General features: G+C 38.3%; 1 protein-coding gene, 1 non-coding gene and 3 pseudogenes across 2 annotated transcripts; all 5 read right to left on the reverse strand.

The window, feature by feature from the left end:
* Positions 1 to 1090: 1090 nt before the first annotated feature.
* LOC145631139 (cytochrome P450 CYP94D108 pseudogene) lies at positions 1091 to 3024 on the reverse strand (annotated as a pseudogene).
* A 1336-nt stretch (positions 3025 to 4360) lies between these two features.
* On the reverse strand, positions 4361 to 6452 carry LOC145631140 (cytochrome P450 CYP94D108 pseudogene; annotated as a pseudogene).
* Positions 6453 to 7142: 690 nt separating this feature from the next.
* On the reverse strand, positions 7143 to 8061 carry LOC145633196 (cytochrome P450 CYP94D108-like; the record flags this gene model as incomplete). Its single annotated transcript, XM_081685473.1, has 1 exon — positions 7143 to 8061. A coding segment is annotated over one exon (570 nt), but the record flags the coding sequence as incomplete, so codon positions are not given.
* Positions 8062 to 8141: 80 nt separating this feature from the next.
* Positions 8142 to 9116, reverse strand: LOC145633197 (cytochrome P450 CYP94D108 pseudogene; annotated as a pseudogene).
* Positions 9117 to 13003: 3887 nt separating this feature from the next.
* LOC145633315 (small nucleolar RNA R71) lies at positions 13004 to 13110 on the reverse strand. The gene has a single exon (XR_014112648.1). It is a non-coding gene; the product is annotated as a small nucleolar RNA R71 (small nucleolar RNA).
* Between the last annotated feature and the right edge of the window lie 7851 nt (positions 13111 to 20961).

Raw genomic sequence — 20961 nt, forward strand, 5'->3', positions numbered from 1 at the left:
CGTAACCCCAACCACCACCACCACCTGCCACCGCCGGCCGCGCGTACCCATCCCTTGCCTTGCCCCAACAATGCGCCACTATCCCCCCAAATCCCTGGTGCTGTCGTTGCGACCCACCTCCACTCCCATTCCCCCACGAAACCACCAATTAAACCCCTCCCCCACTTTCAAAAATCCCAGATCGTTCCTCCAACCACCTCGAAACCCTTGCGGCTAGGGTTTTCAATGGTGGTGGAGGTGTTTTTGGTGGTTTTAGAGAGTGGGGGAGGTGGTTTTAAGGGTGTTTCGAGTGGAGGTAGAGGTTTTAAGGGTTTTCGAGTGTCGCCGGAATACAAGAAAACGAAAAAGAAAGGGAGGGGGAATCAGCGGCGAAAGGGGAGGGCGAATCAGCAGCGCAAAGGGGAGGGCGAATCAGCGGCGACTGGGGAGGGGAAATCAGTGGCAAAGGGGGTGGTTGTTTGGATTATGCTGGTGGCCGGAATTGGGAGGGGTTGGCTGGGTTAATTTTTTATTTTTTACTTTTGCTTTTTTTTTTATAAATTTTTTTAACCACTCAATTTGTGACATGTGTCACTTTAACAAAAAAAAACCATTCAACCGGTAACCGGTATTTGGGATTGAAGAAAAAGAATAACCCCCAAAGTTCGGATTATTCTAGAATAATTCAAAGTTGGGATTATTATAGAAAAATCCATAAAAGTTGGGATTATTTTTTCTACTTTTTCCAAAGTGAAATTATCAAAGTAAAACTAACATTAATTACACCAAACGATGCGTGATTTTGTCATGCATTTGTAAATCAATACTATTTCAACTAATATAATTATTCTTTATCTAACGCCTCGGAACGCTTGTTAACAAGATCATTTTTTGTTTGGTTTCTCACAATAATGAGTCACCACTTAATCATTCACAACCTTCAGAATACCCAATTTATTTATTTATTTTTTAAAAAAAAAACCTACATATCTATACAAAGAAAGTTTACATAAAAAAAAAAAAAAATTGCTTCAGTTTTAAATACTTGTTCGTTTTTCTATTCAAAAAAAAATACTTGTTCGTTTTTAAGCAGACCAAAATTGCAATTTTTTTAATCTTTAAAGATATATACCAAGTATGCAAGTTTGAATCAAAACTGTACAAATACATTCAAAATTTATACATATATGCATTTTTTTTATACATATCTTAAGATGATTGTGGTCTTGTGATTTTTCTTTCAAAGGTACATAAAAGTTAGGATAATAATTAAATCTCTTCTTTTAGGCATGTGGAATTTCATGCTTGAGGGGTTCTATTATCATATAAGATATCGACCTCTCAACCAAAGAGACTATACAAATAATTGCTATTAAGATAAGTTTTTTCAAGTGTTCACAACTTCACTTTCTCTTGCTTAATGTGACAGGCAAGCCATTTTTCATCCTTAGTGTCAATGACAATATGTAATCTGGGCGTTTCTCATTCCCTAACACGTCCACATCATACTGTTCCAACACACTAGCCACTATAGACTTCATTTGGATATAAGCCATATCCTTACCCAAACAAACCCTTGGCCCGGCATGAAAAACCGGGTACCTAAACGGACTATCCGGCTTAAAAACCCCGTTTTCCAACCACCTTTCGGGCTTAAACTCGGAGCAATCTTTCCCCCAAATACCCTCGATCCGGCCCATTGCATATATATGGTACATAACAAACCAACCTTTTTTAACCCTCGTTCCATCAGGTAAAACATCATCTTCTAAACACGCTTTTGTATCAACAGGTACGGGTGGATATAATCGTAGTGATTCAGATATCACCGCGTGTAAGTAATGCATTTCTTGTAACTCCTCAAAATCATAGGTACTTCCTATCACTTTCTTATTTCGAACCCGAATATTATCGATTTCCGCCCGAATTTTCTCAACAACATCCGGATTATGTGACAATAACCAAAACAACCAACTTAAACCCGTGGACGTGGTATCTTTTCCAGCTAATATAACACTTATCACAACGTCCCTCAAAAATTTAGTTGAATTTGTAACAAAATTTTGACTATTATCTTCCATAGCATCAATAAAACGGGATAATAAATCATCATATTTGTTACCTTTATTTGACTTTTTCTCCTCCAATCTCAACCGTATGATATCGTCAGCGTACTCGTGTACGGTTACGATTGAATGCATCAATTTATTTTCCGACCCAAAATTAAAAAACTTTTTTATTTTCCACAACATAGGCAGTGCATACAAGAAACGTCCCGAACTAAGTTCCGTGGCATCATTAAAAGCCCGCATAAACTCGGACTCGCTTGAACCGGACCGGTTCAAGCAGCCCGGGTCCACATTAAATGACAACTTACAAACATTATCGAAAGCGAACCTTTCGAGGACGTCTTGTAGGTCCAAAACCCGGTTTGAACCCGAGGCCTCTTCTAATATCGGATTAAGCCGATTAATAATCTCAACTTGAACCGAGTTCAGTAGGAAGTTTCTTAAGGAGCGCATGTTAAACGCAAAACTCGCAGTTTTGCGTTGCAAGCGCCACAATAGGCCATCGGCATTAAAAATGCCGGTGCCCAAGAAGTCTTGTAGGATTGTAAGAAACCGGGACCCTTTCGGGTAATTCTCAATCCGGGTTTTGAGAATGTACTCGATGCTGGCGGGGTCCGCGGTGAGGACACCGTGAATCCCGCCAAAGGAGCGGTAGAATACCGAGGTGTAAGTAGGGATAGTAGACAAAACATCGGTAGTCCATTCGAGAAAACGATGGCGATTACGTAAAAAGACCGGGATCGAACCGAAAATCGGGTATTTCTTAAAGCCATAAGGGGTTTTTTTAGGTTTAAGGAGGATGAAATAGAGTAAAGGAACGAGGAAAAGGGTTGTAGTAGAGAGGAAAACAAGATTGATATTGATTTCCATGGTTTGTTATGTTGTTAGAAAATATTGTGGTAAATAGGGTTGGTGTCATGTATTAGTGTGTAAAATTATATACTTAAATTAGAAAAAATATCTGTCAAAAAAAAATTGAAACCAATTAAAAGATTGTGGGAAATTGTAGTGTTTTTGAATCAAAGTTTAGTGTTTATCGTTTTGGTGTTATTGGAGTAATCAAAATGTATACACTTGGCAATTGCAATACAATGCAAATATGGTCTTGGAAGATAAGGTAAGTGTTGCTTTTGTTGGAAATTACAAAAAGTTGAATTGTGTGGAGTAAAAAAAAAATGTAAGCTTGCATTTTGTTTTATAAGAACAAATAATGTTGTATTATTTTTAATAAAAAGATTTTGCTAATGAACGTGTCCAGGTTGTTTAAAATGGTATTAATTTGAGAAAAGATGACAAAATTACCATCGATCGGTGTTATTAATGTTAATTTTAATTTATTCTTTCTATTTTTATCAAGGACATTCGTTAGCTTTTACCTTAATAATAAGTTATATTCTCTAAAATTTCATCTATTATAATCTGGTTAAAATTGTTGGGAAAAATAAATGAAATAATTACAACAAATTAGCCACTTTAAAAGCTCTGTTGGTAGAGAGAATATTGTAAATATCTTTGACCTCACAAAATCTGTTGTTACCAAAGAATCTGAACATGTAACAAAGAAAATGTAAGATATTTTCAATTAAATTAAACAAAGTGAAAAGAAAACGAAATTTTACAAGTGTAATAGCCATTAGCCCAGCAATAAGGTGGAATCGTGGGTGAATATAATCATAAGCATAAGAAATCATGCACTTTCACTTTTTCAATTCATGCACCATACAAGGTACAACCTATTGTAAAATTTCATTTCTATTAAAATGAGTGAAAATCATAAAATTTCTATTTCAAATTTTCAACTGATTACAATATGAGCACTGTAATTGTTAATGCAATAAATAAATAACTTTATTTATTTCTATTTCAATGAGTGAAAATCACTTGCATTGATTCGGGCATGTAAGGCGAAGACAACAGGGTGCCCCGGTACGAAGAGTAGTGAAAGAATAGGATCATAGAGAGGCTAAACGAGGTAGAGGGAGACCGTACCAAAAATGACTTGGTTGGAAGGAGTTAGTAAAGATATGAAGCATAGGAATTTGCATGAGAATAAAGTATTTGATCGTAAGGATAAATGAGGAAGATTTTTGTGGATGATTATACGGAATAACCACTTTTAAATTCATGTAGCCAACTCCACTTATGGGACTAAGGGCCTGTTCTCATACGTTTATTTTCAGTTCAGTTCAGCTCAGCTCAGTTCAGTTCATTTCAGTTCAGCTCCTAATTTCATTCCCTTATAAAATATTCATTTCAGTTCAGTTCAGCCACTTTCAGTCTATTAGAACAGACCCTAAAGCTTTGATTGAATGAGTGGAAATAGATTACAATAGATGTTATAGCTAAGGTGATTTGAAGACCAAAAATAGATGTTGTGGGCATATACTTTGAGGTGAAGTATATCTTAATATCTTTGTATCAATCACAAGTATAAATTCTTTTGAGCTTTTGTAAGTTTCATTAGAGTTAATTAAATACATATCCCATTCTACAAAATTTTACATAGATTAATTATCTACTATCTTAATATCTTTCTATCAGATACAAGTATTTTCTGAGCTTTCTTCGCTCGTAATTTTCATAGGACAAGATTAATTAATAAATGAGCTTAAAAACTTTGTTGTATCATTAAAAAAAAAAAAAAAAAAAAAAAGTTACAATATATGTTAAGATCATTATATTTGCAATATTGCTTCCTCGGCCCATTAAGTTTGTCTCGCCTTTACTTTAACAGGAAGTCCATCTTTCACCCTTAGAGTTAGTGACATCAAATATTGAGGACATTTCTCTTTTTCTACCATTTCCACATCAAATTGTTCCACCACACAAGCTACTATAGACTTCATTTGTAGATATGCCATCTCCTTCCCTAAACAAATCCTTGGACCCGCATGAAAAACTGGATACTTAAACGAATTCTCCGATTTATAACAACCATTTTCATCTATCCATCGTTCAGGTCGAAACATTAAGCAATCCTTACCCCATATGCTCTCCATTCTCCCCATACCATACGTGCTATACGTGACAAACCAATCCTTCTTAATCTTTGTACCATCTGGAAACACATCATCTTCCAAACATGTTCTAGTATCTACAGGTACTGGAGGGTATAATCGTAGACTCTCAGATAACGATGCATGTAAGTAATTCATTTCTCTTAGATCATCAAAATCATACATATCCCCGACTTTTTTACCAACTCTAGTCCGAACCTCACCAATTTCGGACCGAATCTTTGTCAAAACGTCGGGATGATTGGATAACAACCAAAAAAACCAACTTAAACCCGATGAAGTAGTATCCCTCCCAGCTAGGATAATACTTATCACAACATCCCTTAGAAAATTATTACCATCATGTTGTTTACTTATTTCATCAGCGGATATAAAACGTGACAACAAATCTTGGGAATTCATATTACTAATTTTTTCTCTTGATATTTCTTCTAACCTCGTCTGAATAATCTTATCAGCAAACCCATGGACGGTCTTAATTGACTCCCTTAACCTCTTCTCCGATCCTATATTAAAAAATTTCTTAACTTTCCATATTAAAGGTAGCGCGCACATGAAACGTTCGGCACTAAGCGAAGCGGCATCCTCAAAAGCCCGCATAAATTCGGACTCACCCGACCCGTCACCCGCCAAGCAACCCGGGTCAAAATCAAAGGCCAACTTACAAACATTATCAAAAGCAAACCGCTCGAGAATATCTTGTAAATCCAAAACCCGGTCTGAACCGGAAGCTTCTTTAAAAATAGGAATAAGCCGTGTTTTAATCTCAAACCTTACACTCTCTAGGACAAAGTTCTTAAGAGAACGTTTGTTAAACTCAAAGCTGGCAGTTTTACGTTGATGACGCCAAAGGTGGTCGTCGGAATTAAATATGCCGGTACCGAGGAAGTCGTAAAGTAAAGAGTTGAAGCGAGCGCCTTTAGGGTAGTTGTCGAAACGGGTTTTAAGGAAATGTTCGACGTTAGGAGGATACGCGGTGATGACACCGTGCACTTTGCCAGGGCGGAAGAAGATGGAGGTGTGTGTGGGGATTGGAGAAAGGATTTCGAAGCTCCAATCGAGAAAGCGGTGCCGGTTCACTAGGAACTCTGGTAAGGTGCCTAGGATAGGGTATATTTTGAAACCAAGGGGTTGTTTCTTAGTGTTTGGAAGGTGGTATAGTGTGAAATATAGTGAAAAGAGAATGAAAAAGAAGAGAGTAAAAGATGAGAATAGATAAGATAAGGAGGAGATGATTTGCTCCATTGTTTGATTTTTGGGAAATAATGGATGAGGAATTAATAATTAAAGTCTATAATGTTAATAAATAATGAACTAAATTTTGAAATAGTGGCGATAAACGCTTATACGTAGCTTTTGTTGTTTGTTTCTTTTCTTTTGTTTTTTTTTTTTTTTGAACGGGACCAAGAGAGAGAGTCCACTTCACAAAATCAAAGAAGTAATAGATGCTTCTATAGACTATTATACAAACAATTAATTGTTGGAAGCTGAAATAATAATATTGATGACATTTGTGCTAATTGTATACTTTGAAAATTTTTTTCTTCAGATTTTATTAATATGCATCCTTAAATAATTTTCTTTCGACTATTTCTATTATTTATTGTAAATAATGTGGTTCATATATATCCTTAAATGTAAATTATTTTTATATCTAATTTTAATATTTATATACAATGTAATGCAACATAACATAAATTACAAGAAAAAATAATTTTAACGTGCATCGCACATTCGTACGGGGATAACCTAGTGATGGATATTGATGTAGTTGGAATTCAATTCTAGTTTGATTAATTGATATAAGGTGTTAAGGTAGACGAAATTCAATTTTATATTTTAGTAACCATTTGATGGTGGAGATTTTTAACAATCATTCACGTTAATTATCTTGTTTGGGTTTGAAAAAAATTGTGGCATGAAAACAAAAACGTGACATACTTTAATAAAGTAGCTTTGGATTTTATGTTGTCATTGAGAAATATTTTAGATTGAATTGCTTTTGCGGAGTATCGTTATGTGTGGATGCAAGGCTTGATAATCTGTAAGAACCATAAAATAGGTAAATAATGGAGATAAATATCATCCAAGATAGTCGACAATAATGATAAGGATATATTATCCTAAAAAGTTGCAAAATTTTGATTATGATCAGAGTAATCTGATCTGCTTAATTTATTTACTTTTATATATATATATATATATAATCGTAAGCATACGATAAAACTTGATCATTTAACTTAAATGAGCATTGTAATTGTTAATGAAATAATAAATTAATACTATTAAAAAAAAAAAAAAAATTAATAATAATAATAATAACTTAGATTATTTCTATCTTAATAAGTGAGAATAGATTACAGTAGATGTTATAGCTAGGGTGATTTGAAGATCAAACATAGATGTTATAGCTTCATTCAAGCCCATTAGAATTGTCTTGCCTTCACTTTAACAGGAAGTCCATTTTTCATCCTTAGAGTTAGTGACACCAAATATTGAGGACATTTCTCTTTTTCTACCATTTCCACATCAAATTGTTCCACCACACAAGCTACTATCGACTTCATTTGTAGATAAGCCATCTCCTTCCCTAAACAAATCCTTGGACCCGCATGAAAAACGGGATACTTAAACGGATTCTCCGGTTTATAACAACCATTTTCGTCTATCCATCTTTCTGGTCGAAATGTTAAGCAATCTTTACCCCATATGCTCTCCATTCTCCCCATACCATACGTACTATATGTGACAATCCAATCCTTCCTAATAGTTGTACCATCAGGAAACACGTCATCTTCCAAACATATTCTAGTATCTAGAGGTACTGGAGGGTATAATCGTAGACTCTCAGATAACGCTGCATGTAAGTAATTCATTTCTCTTAGATCATCAAAATCATACATATCCCCGATTTGTTTACCAGCTTTAGTCCGAACCTCACCAACTTCTAACCGAATCTTTGTCAGAACATCGGGATGCTTGGATAACAGCCAATGTTAGAAATATGAGATATCGGAAAATATATTACACAATATTTTCCGATATAAAAATATTGTGTAATATATTTTCCGATATCTCATATTTCTAACAGCCAATAAAACCAACTTAATCCCGAGGATGTTGTATCCCTCCCAACTAGGATAACACTTGTCACAACATCCCTTAAAAAATTACCATCTTGTTGTCTACTTGTTTCATTTGCGGAAATAAAACGTGACAACAAATCTTGGGAATTCACATTACTAATATTTCCTCTTGATACTTCTTCTAACCTCATCCGTATAATCTTTTCAGCAAAATTATGGACGGTTTTGATTGATTCCCTTAACCTCTTCTCTGATCCTATATTAAAAAATTTCTTAATTTTCCATATAAAAGGGAGCGCACACAAGAAACGCCCGGCACTAAGCGTATTGGCGTCATCAAAAGCCCGCATAAATTCGTACTCTCCCGACCCATCACCCGCCAAACAACCCGGGTCAAAATCAAACGCCAACTTACAAATATTAGCAAAAGCGAACCGCTCGAGGACATCTTGTAAATCCAAAACCCGGTTCGAACCGGATGCCTCTTTAAAAATCGGAACAAGCCGTGTTTTAATCTCAAACCTTACACTCTCTAGGACAAAGTTCTTAAGGGAACTTTTGTTGAACTCATAACTAATAATTTTATGTTGATGGAGCCAATGTTGACCGTCGGAGTTAAAGATACCGGTACCAAAGAAGTCGTATAGTAAAGAGATGAAGCGAGGGCCTTTAGGGTAGTTGTCAAAACAGGTTTTAAGGAAATGTTCGACGTTGGGAGGGTACGCGGTGATGACACCGTGCACTTTGCCAGGGCGGAAGAAGACGGAGGTGTGTGTGGGGAGGGGAGAAAGGATTTCGAGGCTATAATCGTGGAAACGGTGCCGGTTTACTAGGAACTGTGTTAAGGTGCCTAGGAAGGGGTATGTTTTGAAGCCAAGTGGTTGTTTGTTGGTGTTTGGAAGGTGGTATAGTGTGAAATAGATGGAAAAACAGATGATTGAGAAGAGAGTAAAAGATGGGAAGTGTTATGGGTAAAAATATGCAAGACCAAGTCAACGATAGTCAACAAAGGTCAACGACGAAGACGTCCCTCGACGAAGCCGTGAGAGTGACGAAGCTTGAAACATCGGCAGAAGACCGAGTCAAATAACGACCTCCTATTCCTTGGGGAAGAGATAAGCTTAAAACTTAGTCCAACTTCAGCCCTCCCAGTCCGTTAGAATTCAAAACAGAAGAAAAGGAATCTCCGCAACTAACGTCCTAAAATCATGGGCACGATCTTATCTCCTTGCAACGGCTAGGGTGTGACCTAGCAAACCATCTATATAAGGGTCGTAGTAGCAACGAGCATGGCATCAGTTCATAGCATTCATCATATACCGAAAAACTTGTAAACCGATATTACTTTTTGCATAGTGAAAGTTCGGTAGATCCTCATTCTACCCGCGGTTTTTACCTTCACTGGGTTTTCCGCGTCACCAATTCCTTGTGTCGTTTACTTACTTTTTACTTTTCGCCTTACATTATATTTTGCTTAGTTGATCCGTAGCCTAGATTTTGATATTCAATCCCACTTAACAAAAATTAGCACAAACAATTTGGCGCCCACCGTGGGGCTACAACTAGGTAAAATCTGAAAATTTCTCACCAAACCTTCAACATGTCAGCCGACGAAATGACCCCAGAACAGCTAAAAGCTGCCTATGAGAAAGTTCAAGCCGATCTCGAAGCAGCTAGGGAATCTAATGAACGTCTCAGCAAGGAAAAAGAAGCGTCAGACTCCGATGCAGCCGCTCTCCGTCAGCAATTGGAATCCACCCAAAGCAATCGTCGTCGCCGGCCAAGGCAGCTAGACCTGATTCCCAGAATGTCGTCGCCTAATATCATTGAGTCCCCCCATGATACTGATACCGAATCTAGTGGCGAAGAAATGGACGTGGACCCCCCTGTTAGGAATGCTGGGCAAGGAAGTATTCGGACTCCAGGCGACGATCAAGGTAACCCGCAGCCCGATCGGACGGAAATCCTACTCCAAAGGCTGGTTGCCTTAGAAAAGCAGAACTCTAGGGTCTTGTCAATGATGAAAAAGATGCCCGGCGTGCCGATCCCCGTCCAGCGAGAAGCTCCAGATGGATTCGCAGCTATCCCTTTCTGCGACGAGTTGGCCCTGGTCCGGATTCCCAGAAGATTGTCGCTCCCGACGTTTACGTCGCTGTATGACGGAACAACCTGTCCAGAGCAGCATGTCGAGTACTACAAGCAGCGAATATGGCAAGCTTCGATCCCGTTCGAGTGCTGGGAAGCATGCATGTGCAAGTCGTTTGGTGCGACGCTGACAGGCTCCGCCCTTAAGTGGCTCGGCAAGCTTGAACCAGGTAGTATAACTAGTTTTGCTATGTTAGTTAACAAATTCTATTCCCATTTTGAAAGTAGAAGGTAGTTCGACAAGCAGACGAGCGATCTGTATCGGATCGTCCAAGGTCCTAAGGAGACCATCAGAGCCTATTGGTCCCGATTCAACAAAGAGAAAATATCAATCAAGAATGTCGACAACAGGACTGCCATTGAAGCCTTCCTCCGCGGACTGCATACAGACTCGGATCAGTATAAAGATATGATCAAATATCCATGTTCAACGTTCGAAGAAGTCCGGACCAGAGCCGTGGCTCAAATGCGCTTCGACGAAGATATCGCCAATCGCAGTTCCCATCCAAGTTCCAGGAGTTCGTCCGATCGGAAGGTCGCTAGCAACCCAAGAGGATCGTGGCGGCATCAGCCTTACGAGGCAACAGGTAGATCACGTTCTGTTAATGCTGTGCAGGTAGATGATAAGTGGATATTATACCGTTATTCTTGGGTTATTTGGGACGTTTTTACTCTAGAAATTCAACATATAGTTCGTGTTTCTGTATGTTTTATCCAAATTGGACTCGATTTCTTCTATTCTGGTTCTTTGGTTGCTATATTGTGATTTCAGGATGAAATGGAGCATTTGGAGTGATTATGAGCATGCCACGACATTTTGAGGTGGATTGGAGAGCTTTATAAAGAGATTTGCAAGTCATGAGAAGTGTATGGAGTGTTAGATGATGATTGATGATAATGCTACATGACCGTGTACCATAAACTACATGGCCGTGTGATTCCTCCATCCACACTTACATGCTACATGGCCGTGTACCCTTAACTACACGGTCATGCGAAGGATCCAAGTTCGAGTGTTTGCTACACGGTCGTGTACCACGAGCTACACGGTCGTGTGTTTCCATCTCCGTAAGAAGTTCACCTACACGCTCGTGTACCCATCAGCACACGGCCGTGTACGTGTGCGCAGGAGATTTATTTCATTTTTTTTATTTTATGTTTATTTTTAGGAAAGTATAAATAGGGGGTTTAACCCTATTTTTAAAACATCTAGTTTTTATTATAACTTTTTCCATTCTACGTTGTTTTGGAGAGAACACATAGAACTCCATTGAAGCATTCATCTTAATTCAATTTCAAGTATTTCTCTTTCATCTTTAATCTCTTTAATTTTCTATTGTTGTTATGTTTCCTTTAATTATTTGTCTTGTTATTTCTATTATCATGTGTGAGTAGTTTCATAATCTAGGGTTAGGTTGAACCCTAATATGGATTGATGTGTTATTTGATTCCCAATTCCCAATTTAATTAATTTATAATTCCTCTTTGTTAGGGTTGGTTTTATTATCAATTATTAACTAGAAATAGTATTATTGAATGTGATTAGGTTTACAACGAAAGTTGATTCTTAATTGATTTTAGAACCCTAATTAAAAGTTGGAGCTTTTATGCATGAAAATAGCTAATTGTTCTTGCTAGGACTTATAGGATGCCGTTCTCAATGTCTTTAATATGTATGATTCCATGAAAATAGGTATGATTGCATGTTAGGGAAGCTATTAGTTGATCGAAAGAAACTCTTAGTATTGTTTTAGGGAGCATCTGTCCTGTGGAATGTTTATTGATTTAATTGAGGGAAAGGGATTGTTCTATTGCATTGATTCATGTTAGTGGGGATACTTAATCTTAGATGTTTTTAGTTCTTGATTAATTCCATAGTATTATTATTCTTTGCTTATTAGTTGATATTGCTCTTAGTTATTAATTCTATCGATATTGATTGGTTACTCGCTTAGTATTTACTTGAGTCTATTTAATTAGTTGAACCATAGTCTCTTGGGATCCGACCCTTACTTGCCCGTCTACATAGTAGTGGTCTTGTTAGGTTATTTTTGTTAGGTACGCGACACGCCTATCAAATTTTGGCGCCGTTGCCGGGGACTAACGGTTTCATTCTAGTTATTTGTGATTCGTTTTTACTAAGCTTTATTTGTTGCTTCGGCTATTGTCTCTTGTATTTTTGATTTCTTTGCTTTTAGTTCTTTGTTGCATGCAAACTCGACGTTCAGGGTCAGACGATCTATTACCACTTGATTTTGAAATCGAAGCAACTGCAAGGAGACGAGGAGGTAGAAAAAGAAAGAAGAATCAAAACAAAAGAGGCATGGGCGATCCAGGAAATAAATCTCTTTTAGAGTATGGAATTCCTGATACAACAACCGGACTTCTTTCTAGTATTGTCAGACCACCGGTCACTGCTCAGAGTTTCGAGTTGAAACCTCAGTTCATACAGTTCATTTCCAATGATTCTTTTGCGGGTTCACCGAATGATTGTCCTGTAACTCATATAGACAGTTTCTTGGAGAAGTGTGATACTATGAAGCTCAACGGTGTTACTGATGATGCTATTAGACTTCGTCTTTTTCCTTTCTCACTACGGGATAGGGCGAAGGAATGGTTAAAAGATGAAGGTACTGGTTCTTTTGATACGTGGGATAAGCTTGCCAAGGCTTTTCTAGTTAAATTCTTGGGGCAAGAGAAGACTGCGAGACTAAGGAACGAGCTTGCTACCTTTCATCAATCTGATGATGAGTCTCTATATGAAGCCTGGAGAAGGTTCAAGCGTCTACAGAGACAGTGTCCTCACCATGGTATTCCTGAGTGGATGCTAATCCAGACATTCTACAATGGTTTGACCCATGAATTTCGCATATATATTGATGCTGCGTCTGGAGGTTCTATCATGACCAAGAATCCTACTGAGGCGAAGGAGTTGATTGAGAAGATGGCGGCAAATGACAACTACCATCCAGGAGGACGACGCAATGCTAAAAAGGGAGGTATGCATGATGTTGATGCTCTAACCCTTTTAACTAGTTCTGTGCAGGCGTTGACAATTAAGGTTGACAAGCTTCAAGCAGGATCTTCTTCTGGCTCATCTGAAACTTGTCAAATGTGTAATGTACAAGGTCACATTGCACCTGAGTGTCCGCAAAACACTAATGAGATGTCGATTGAGGAAGCCAATGCATTCTACGCTTCAAATCCCAAAAGGCCATATGACCCACATTCAAACACATATAATGAAGGTTGGAAACATCATCCAAACTTCTCTTACAAGAATACCCAAGCTCAACAAAATCCAACTCCACCACCACCTCGAAATACCAATTATAATGCGCCACCACCTGGTTTCCAAGCAAGGCCACCTCTAGTCCAACAACCTATACAACCTATGCAACCACCCCCACAAAAATCCAATTATGAGCTTATGATGGAGGAGTTTATCTCTACCACCAAAAGTTCCATCCAACAGTTGCAAGCTCAAGGTAAGCTCATGGAAAATCAAGTGAGTCAACTTGCTCACCAAGTTGGCCAAATTGTGAAGACTCCAAACACCTTTCCAGGTCAAACAGAGCAACCACAAAAAGGGCACATGCATGCTATAACTTTGAGGAGTGGAAAGCAGTTGGAAGATCCTCCCGTAAAGGAGCCATCTCAGCAGGTTGTCGAAGAGGTAGTCACAAATGAGAAGGTGAATGATAGTAGTGCGTTTGAGGAGGAACCAAGGACATCGACTCCACCACCACTTGCTCCATATGTGCCACAAGTTCCTTTCCCACAAAGGTTGGCTCAAGCTAAGTTAGAGAAGAAGTATGGAAAATTTCTTGATATTTTGAAGAAGCTTCACATCAACATTCCATTCTTAGATGCAATATCCGAGATGCCATCTTATCTAAAATTTTTGAAGGATATGCTCTCTAACAAGAAGAAGCTAGAGGAGAATGCTACTGTTGCGTTGAATGCAGAGTGTAGTGCTATTTTGCAAAATACACTTCCTAAGAAATTAGGTGATCCGGGTAGCTACTCAATTCCAGTGAAGCTCGGGGATATAGAGATCAATAAGGCATTATGTGATCTTGGTGCAAGTGTGAGTCTCATGCCACTTTCTATTTGCAAGAAACTTCAAATGGGTGAATTAAAGCCTACTCGCATGTCTCTACAACTTGCGGATAGGTCGGTGAAGTTTCCTTTGGGTATACTTGAAGATGTTCCTCTTCGCGTGGGAAAATTCTTTATCCCATGTGACTTTGTTGTGATGGAAATGGAAGAGGATGCACATGTCCCCATTATTCTTGGTAGACCATTCTTAGCCACTGCAGGTGCAATCATTGATATGAAGAATGGTAAAATCACTTTTGAGGTGGGCGACGAAAAAATGGAGTATTCACTTTTGAATGCTATGGAAAATCCTTCCATGGGAGAGACCATTTGTCAAGTGGATGTCCTTGATGATTTAGAACGTGAGCAACTTCCCTTGATTAAAACTGATGATGCACTTGAAACGGTGTTGGTGGGGAGTGTCAATGATGAAGATTGGGAAACAAGGGAGTACACGAGGCTACTTGAGGAAGCAAAAGCTAAACCAATCGCAACTTCAGTGAAGGAAATCCTAAGTGTATCGAGTGTTGGGGAGAGTACTACGCCTCCCGAGGTAGAGTTGAAACCCCTTCCCTCTACTCTTAAATATGCATACCTTGGTTCTCATAATACATATCCTGTTATTGTTAATACTGAGCTTAATGACACAAAATTAGAGCAATTGCTCACTGTCTTGAGAAAATATAAAAGTGTTATTGGGTACACCATTGATGATATTAAGGGTATTAACCCATCTTTTTGTGAGCATAAGATAATTCTTGAGGACGATCATGCCTCCTCTGTAGAACCTCAAAGACGACTTAATCCAAATATGATGGAGGTAGTTAAAAAAGAGGTTCTTAAATTGCTTGCTGCAGGAATAATTTACCCTATCTCAGATAGTAAGTGGGTTAGCCCTGTACATGTTGTTCCGAAAAAAGGAGGTATGACCGTTGTCAAGAATGACAAAGGGGAGCCAATCGCCACTAGAACTGTTACAGGTTGGCGAATGTGTATTGATTATAGGAGATTGAATAAGGCCACCCGGAAAGATCATTTTCCCCTTCCTTTTATTGATCAGATGCTTGAACGTTTGGCTAAGCATTCCTTTTTCTGCTACTTAGACGGATATTCTGGTTTCTTTCAAATTCCCATCCGTCCATGCGATCAGGAAAAGACTACTTTCACATGTCCCTATGGCACCTTCGCCTATCGAAGAATGCCATTTGGATTATGTAATGCTCCAGCCACGTTTCAACGTTGTATGATGGCAATTTTCTCAGGTCTTATTGAAAATTCAATGGAAGTTTTTATGGATGACTTCTCCGTCTATGGAACATCTTTTGATGTATGTCTTGAAAATTTGGAAAAGGTGCTCCATAGATGTAAAGAAGTCAATTTAATTTTGAACTGGGAAAAATGCCATTTTATGGTACAACAAGGAGTCGTTCTAGGTCATGTGGTATCACATAAGGGTATTGAGGTTGATAAAGCAAAGATAGAGGTCATTGAGCGATTACCCCCTCCTAATTCTGTAAAAGGAGTTCGGAGCTTTCTTGGTCATGCGGGATTTTATAGACGATTTATTAAAGATTTTTCGAGAATCGCTCGACCTCTAACTGAGCTTTTGGCCAAGGATGCCCCATTTGTATTTACTGATGCTTGTCTTGAGGCTTTTAACAGGTTGAAGGAAGCTTTGATCTCCGCTCCTGTTATGCAACCCCCAGATTGGAACCTACCATTTGAGATTATGTGTGATGCTAGTGACTATGCAGTAGGGGCCGTTTTGGGGCAACGCAAGGATGGCAAACTTCATGCTATTTATTACTCTAGTAAAACTCTTAGTTCCGCTCAAATGAATTATGCCACAACTGAAAAAGAGATGCTAGCAGTAATTTATGCAATAGACAAGTTTCATTCTTACCTTGTTGGTTCAAAGGTAATAATTCATACAGATCATGCGGCATTGAGATATTTAATGAGTAAAAGTCACGCCAAGCCGCGGTTGATTCGTTGGATCCTTCAGTTGCAAGACTATGACATCGAGATAAAGGACACAAAAGGGACAGATAATGTCGTTGCTGATCATCTTTCTCGTCTCCTCCTTGACAAGGGGGATGGAGACGACCTCCCTTTTGATGATTACTTCTCCGATGAACATTTATTAGCCCTTTCTAAAATTGAATCACCTTGGTATGCTGATTTAGCTAATTTCTTGTCTACAGGTTTATTGCCTCACGGCTACTCGTCTCAACAAAAGAAGAAATTCTTTTATGAGGCCAAGCGACATTTTTGGGACGATCCATTCCTTTATAGGCTATGTGCAGATGCTATGATTAGACGATGCGTCCCAGAAGTTGAGGTAAGCAACATTATTTCACATTGCCATGACTTACCTTGTGGTGGACATGCAGGTCCTACAAAAACGGCCGCGAAGATTCTACAATGTGGATTCTATTGGCCAACTTTGTTCAAGGACGTTTACTCATATGTCAAGGCTTGTGATCGTTGTCAACGGACCGGCAACATTTCAAGGAAGAACGAGATGCCACTCAACAACATACTCGAGGTCGAGTTATTTGACGTGTGGGGGATAGATTTCATGGGACCATTCCCTTCTTCTAATGGAAATCGATATATTTTAGTGGCCGTTGACTATGTCTCAAAGTGGGTTGAAGCAATTGCTACTCCAACCAATGATGCTCGTGTGGTAAGCAAGTTTTTCAAAAAAGTTATTTTCCCTCGTTTTGGTTTACCACGTGTGTTGATTAGTGACAGGGGAACACACTTCTTGGAGCATCGATTTGAAGCAATGTTGAAAAAGTATGGAGTGCAACATAGGATCGGTATTGGTTATCACCCACAGACTAGTGGTCAAGTCGAGGTGTCAAACCGTGAAATCAAATCTATCTTAGAAAAAACTGTTGCAAGGACAAGAAAAGATTGGTCGATGAAAATTGATGATGCATTATGGGCGTACCGAACGGCATTCAAAACACCAATTGGTACAACCCCGTATCGACTTGTGTATGGTAAGGCTTGCCATCTTCCCGTTGAGCTAGAGCACCGAGCGTATTGGGCTATCAAGAGCCTAAATTTTGATGCTAAAGCAGCAGGCGAGAAGAGATTGCTACAGCTTAATGAGTTAGATGAACTTCGGATGGAAGCTTATGAAAACTCAAGGTTGTACAAGGAGAGAACTAAGAAATGGCATGATAAGCATATTTTGAGGCGAGAGTTTCACGAAGGAGAGTTAGTCTTGTTGTATAATTCTCGGTTGAAATTATTCCCTGGGAAACTACGATCAAGGTGGTCTGGTCCATTTCAAGTACGAAAGGTTTCCCCTTATGGATCGGTCGAAATTTGGAGTGAGGCTACTGGTTCTTTTAAGGTGAATGGACAACGTCTTAAGCACTATCGAGAAGGCGAACCCATTGAAGGGAAGGCGGTCTTTACCCTTTCCGATCCTCACTCAAACTGAACAAAAGGTGGTCAAGCTAGATGACCTTAAACTAGCGCTTTTTGGGAGGCAACCCAAATTTTTACTCAACAATGTACACGATCGTGTGTCTCATGATACACGACCATGTGTAGTGTATGCTTTTTCTCTAGCTGATTTATTCAAAAAAAAAAAAAAAAAGAGAAAAGTCAGAATCCTTTTTGTATTGGGGGAATTGTCACTCTCTTAGCTGAGCACCTAGGGCATGATTGTACTAATCTCGTGGCTGTTTCTCCAAATGTTTATATTGATCTCCAATCCCTTAAAAACATGGACCATATTCGAGAAGCGAAAGGCAAATACATTTGGCGGGTGCGTGAGAAAGACTATGCTACCCTCCCTAATGCTGCTCTCACCTCTATAGAAGATGAAGATTGCTGGATGTTTCCCTCAGAATTTCCTGTTCCAGCATCTCCACCACCTCAACTCAATGATAATATGCCTCCCCCTGACAATGCAATTGAGAATGCTATGGGGCCTAGAGTTGATTCAAGTGAGCATAATGGCGGTGATTTATCAAGCAGACTTCGTACTCTAGAGACCTCTTTTGCTACATTCCAGATGCATGTTGCAGAGTCTCTTGATGCCTTTCATCGATCTCAAGAAGAGATGAGACGAATGATTCATGCCATGTACCATCGAGGAGTTGCCACTGGTGAATATCCTAAAATTGCTCCCGACATTCCTCCACCTCAGTGAGTTGTATTTTTCCCTCTCTTATTTTATGCATTATTGTACACCTTGAGGACAATGTGTATTTTAGCTTGGGGGGGATATAAACATCTCTTATGGTATAATACTAGACACCCCCGATGATGATAACTAAATATGCATGTGTTTTTGAAATAGAACTTTGAAAAAATCGTTTTGAAACCCATAGCACTAATTGGTTTGGATTTGAATTTGTTTGTGGTTAGAATGGTCTCCCCGCTCGACCAATATGGATAGCTTGAGTACCTATGTGAGACTTTTGAGCCATTGTTGACTGGTACATCTTATTCCAGTCATTCTTTTCATATGTGTTAGATTTTCCTTCCTGTAATTTAATTCTTGGATTTGCTTTGCGATTTTTTGAGACTTATGATGCAATGTGGAAGAGTGATTGAAGTTCCTTTTAGATAATTAGAGCCAAAACTTCTTAGGTGTTTGATGCTTATTCTATTTTCTTTTTATTTTACATTAACTCTTAGGATGAACCAATTTGAGCCATGATTTCCCTTCTTTGACGCCTTACATTTTATGCCTTAGAGCCTTTTTGTAGGTTTATTTGATGGAGAATCATTGTATTATTTATGCCCTATTGAGTTGTGTTTGGAAAATAAAAGAGAAAAAAAAAAGAGTTAAAAAAAAAAAAAAAAAAAAAAGGGTTTGTGTATGCTCTAAGTTTCGAGGAAAAGAAAAAAAAAAAAAAAAGAAAAAAAATGAGAAAATTAGAATTCGAGATTGAAACCCATGAAGAAGAAAGAAAGGCAATATTTGTCATGAAAATCTATGTTGTCTTGTGAAGAAAAGTGAGAATAAGGGCATGCTTGTGTGTTGTGCGGAGGATATAAGGTTGGTTTGAACCCGACATTCGACTATGTAGTGGGATTAGGATTTTTGTTATGTATGAGCACCACATTCCCAAATGACATCGTCTATCCCCATATAACCAAGCCTACCTTTATTTAGGATCTCATAACTTCCATACTTGCATCATCGCATTACAAGAGGAGAAAATCTATTAGCAAATCTAAAGAGGACAATTGCATGAAGTCGACGTGCATAATTGCGATTAGGATGAGTGATTTCTTATTCTAACCTTTGTAAACACATGAGTGACTTGTTTGTTTTATTTTGCACAACTAAAGTGAGAAGCTATTCATATATGACTGAGTTGGTTAGGGGAGATGTGTGGAAGATTGGTTGTCATCTCCAAGTGCTTGAGGTCTATGGTGGTTTTTCATTGACTTATCAGAGTTTGAATTCTATGTTTGAACGACTTTTACAAATGTATTTTCTAAAATTAAGCATGTGTATCTCCTGAGGGGTCTTATCTTATTTTTTCCCTTGTATCTTATATTGTATTGCTTGAGGACAAGAAATATTCTAGCTTGGGGGAATTTGATAAGTGGATATTATACCGTTATTCTTGGGTTATTTGGGACGTTTTTACTCTAGAAATTCAACATATAGTTCGTGTTTCTGTATGTTTTATCCAAATTGGACTCGATTTCTTCTATTCTGGTTCTTTGGTTGCTATATTGTGATTTCAGGATGAAATGGAGCATTTGGAGTGATTATGAGCATGCCACGACATTTTGAGGTGGATTGGAGAGCTTTATAAAGAGATTTGCAAGTCATGAGAAGTGTATGGAGTGTTAGATGATGATTGATGATAATGCTACATGACCGTGTACCATAAACTACATGGCCGTGTGATTCCTCCATCCACACTTACATGCTACATGGCCGTGTACCCTTAACTACACGGTCATGCGAAGGATCCAAGTTCGAGTGTTTGCTACACGGTCGTGTACCACGAGCTACACGGTCGTGTGTTTCCATCTCCGTAAGAAGTTCACCTACACGCTCGTGTACCCATCAGCACACGGCCGTGTACGTGTGCGCAGGAGATTTATTTCATTTTTTTTATTTTATGTTTATTTTTAGGAAAGTATAAATAGGGGGTTTAACCCTATTTTTAAAACATCTAGTTTTTATTATAACTTTTTCCATTCTACGTTGTTTTGGAGAGAACACATAGAACTCCATTGAAGCATTCATCTTAATTCAATTTCAAGTATTTCTCTTTCATCTTTAATCTCTTTAATTTTCTATTGTTGTTATGTTTCCTTTAATTATTTGTCTTGTTATTTCTATTATCATGTGTGAGTAGTTTCATAATCTAGGGTTAGGTTGAACCCTAATATGGATTGATGTGTTATTTGATTCCCAATTCCCAATTTAATTAATTTATAATTCCTCTTTGTTAGGGTTGGTTTTATTATCAATTATTAACTAGAAATAGTATTATTGAATGTGATTAGGTTTACAACGAAAGTTGATTCTTAATTGATTTTAGAACCCTAATTAAAAGTTGGAGC

Source organism: Chenopodium album, chromosome 5, assembly GCF_948465745.1.
Source record: "Chenopodium album chromosome 5, dcCheAlbu1.1, whole genome shotgun sequence".
Lineage (NCBI taxonomy): Eukaryota > Viridiplantae > Streptophyta > Magnoliopsida > Caryophyllales > Amaranthaceae > Chenopodium > Chenopodium album.